Source organism: Callionymus lyra, chromosome 1, assembly GCF_982586985.1.
Source record: "Callionymus lyra chromosome 1, fCalLyr1.hap1.1, whole genome shotgun sequence".
In the NCBI taxonomy this organism is placed as follows: domain Eukaryota; kingdom Metazoa; phylum Chordata; class Actinopteri; order Syngnathiformes; family Callionymidae; genus Callionymus; species Callionymus lyra.
In genome coordinates, this window is record NC_141818.1 from 54,870,624 (window position 1) to 54,873,123 (window position 2,500).

The window sequence follows — 2,500 nt, forward strand, 5'->3', positions numbered from 1 at the left end:
TATATTTTACATAAAGTATATATTAGATGAAGTATATTTTATATCAAGTATATTTTACATCAAGTATATTTTATATCAAGTATATTTTATATCAAGTATATTTTATATCAAACATATTTAATATCAAGTATACTTTATATCAAGTATATTTTATATCAAACATATTTAATATCAAGTATACTTTATATCAAGTATATTTTATATCAAGTATATTTTATATCAAGTATATTTTATATCAAACATATTTTATATCAAGTATATTTAATATCAAGTATATTTTATATCAAGTATACTTTACATCAAGTATATTTAATATCAAGTATATTTAATATCAAGTATACTTTATATCAAACATATTTTATATCAAGTATATTTAATATCAAGTATACTTTATATCAAGTATATTTTATATCAAACATATTTAATATCAAGTATACTTTATATCAAATATATTTTATATCAAACATATTTAATATCAAGTATACTTTATATCAAGTATATTTTATATCAAACATATTTAATATCAAGTATACTTTATATCAAGTATATTTTATATCAAGTATATTTTATATCAAGTATATTTTATATCAAACATATTTTATATCAAGTATATTTAATATCAAGTATACTTTATATCAAGTATATTTTATATCAAGTATACTTTACATCAAGTATATTTAATATCAAGTATATTTAATATCAAGTATACTTTATATCAAACATATTTTATATCAAGTATATTTAATATCAAGTATATTTAATATCACGTATACTTTATATCAAACATATTTTATATCAAGTATATTTAATATCAAGTATATTTAATATCAAGTATACTTTATATCAAACATATTTTATATCAAGTATATTTAATATCAAGTATATTTAATATCAAGTATACTTTATATCAAGTATATTTAATATCAAGTATACTTTATATCAAGTATATTTAATATCAAGTATACTTTATATCAAGTATATTTAATATCAAGTATACTTTACATCAAGTATATTTAATATCAAGTATACTTTATATCAAGTATATTTAATATCAAGTATACTTTATATCAAGTATATTTAATATCAAGTATACTTTACATCAAGTATATTTAATATCAAGTATACTTTATATCAAGTATATTTAATATCAAGTATACTTTATATCAAGTATATTTAATATCAAGTATACTTTACATCAAGTATATTTAATATCAAGTATACTTTATATCAAGTATATTTAATATCAAGTATACTTTACATCAAGTATATTTAATATCAAGTATACTTTATATCAAGTATATTTAATATCAAGTATACTTTATATCAAGTATATTTAATATCAAGTATACTTTACATCAAGTATATTTAATATCAAGTATACTTTCTATCAAGTATATTTAATATCAAGTATACTTTACATCAAGTATATTTAATATCAAGTATACTTTACATCAAGTATATTTAATATCAAGTATACTTTATATCAAGTATACTTTATATCAAGTTCATTTCCCATCAGGTCCACTGGACCCGGACTCACCACCAGGGGGATGGAACAAACCAGAACCACTGCCGAGGTTCCGATGAGCAGGATCACCATCTGGATCTCAGCTGCGGCCATGTGACGGAAACTTCTCCCTCTGCGGTGTCGCGGATCCGCATCTCTTCCCAGGTCGGTTCCGAGGGACGTCCTGCGCACGAACCTGCGGTGCATGCGCACGAGCGCCGCGCACACCAGCACGTTGCAGAGCAGAGTGACCAGAACCAGAACCGAGCTGAAGCCCGCGTACATGTAGGAGTACACGGCGTCGCTGGTCCTGTTGCTCCTCCACTCCAGGAAGCACCAGGTGTGCGGGTACTGCTTCCTCACCTGGCCGAAGCCCAGCAGCGGGAGCGCGCAGAACAGACCGTTGGAGCCGTAGATGGCGAGCAGCGTGAGGCCCGCGAGCCGCCGGTCCACGTGCTGCTCGTAGAAGAAGACCAGGTTGATGGACAGGAACCTCTCCACGGACATGGCGCAGATGATGCTCAGACCCGCCAGCGAGAAGAACAACATGGTGAAGCCGAAGTACTGGCACAGGGGGTCCTCGCCGGGCCACGCGCCCGTGACGTAGATGGCGATGGTGACCGGACTGGCCAGGAGGGTCCCGAGCAGGTCCGTGAGCGCCAGACCGCACACCAGCGTGTAGAAGGTGCTCTCCTTCTGCTGCTTCCTGGACCTCAGCAGGACCACGATGGCCACCAGGTTCCCCAGAACCCCGAAGATGAACATGACGGAGGGGATGGTGGGCTTCATGGGGGGTCTTAAGGTGGGCGCCATGGGCAGACCCGGCGTCATCTCTGGATCAGCCCAGGAGCGGGACCTTCATCGTCAGCTCTGGACCAGGATCTCAGGACTCGCTGGACTGACCCGCTGGTTCTTGCGCCGGTCCGTCCGGGGGATCAAGAGGCGCGCGCGCACGCACACACACGCACGCACGCGCACCCTCATTGACAGAAA

General features: G+C 34.6%; 1 protein-coding gene across 1 annotated transcript in view; it reads right to left on the reverse strand.

Moving 5' to 3' along the window:
• The window catches only part of ptger4a (prostaglandin E receptor 4 (subtype EP4) a), a 4,112-nt gene that overhangs the window by 1,570 nt on the left and 42 nt on the right, over positions 1 to 2,500 (reverse strand). Inside the window, exon 1 of the mRNA XM_087785692.1 lies at positions 1,541 to 2,500. This exon is cut by the window's right edge and continues 42 nt beyond it. Within this exon, the coding sequence (XP_087641818.1) occupies positions 1,541 to 2,338 (798 nt within the window). The 5' untranslated portion in view covers positions 2,339 to 2,500. The remainder of the gene's footprint in view (positions 1 to 1,540) is intronic.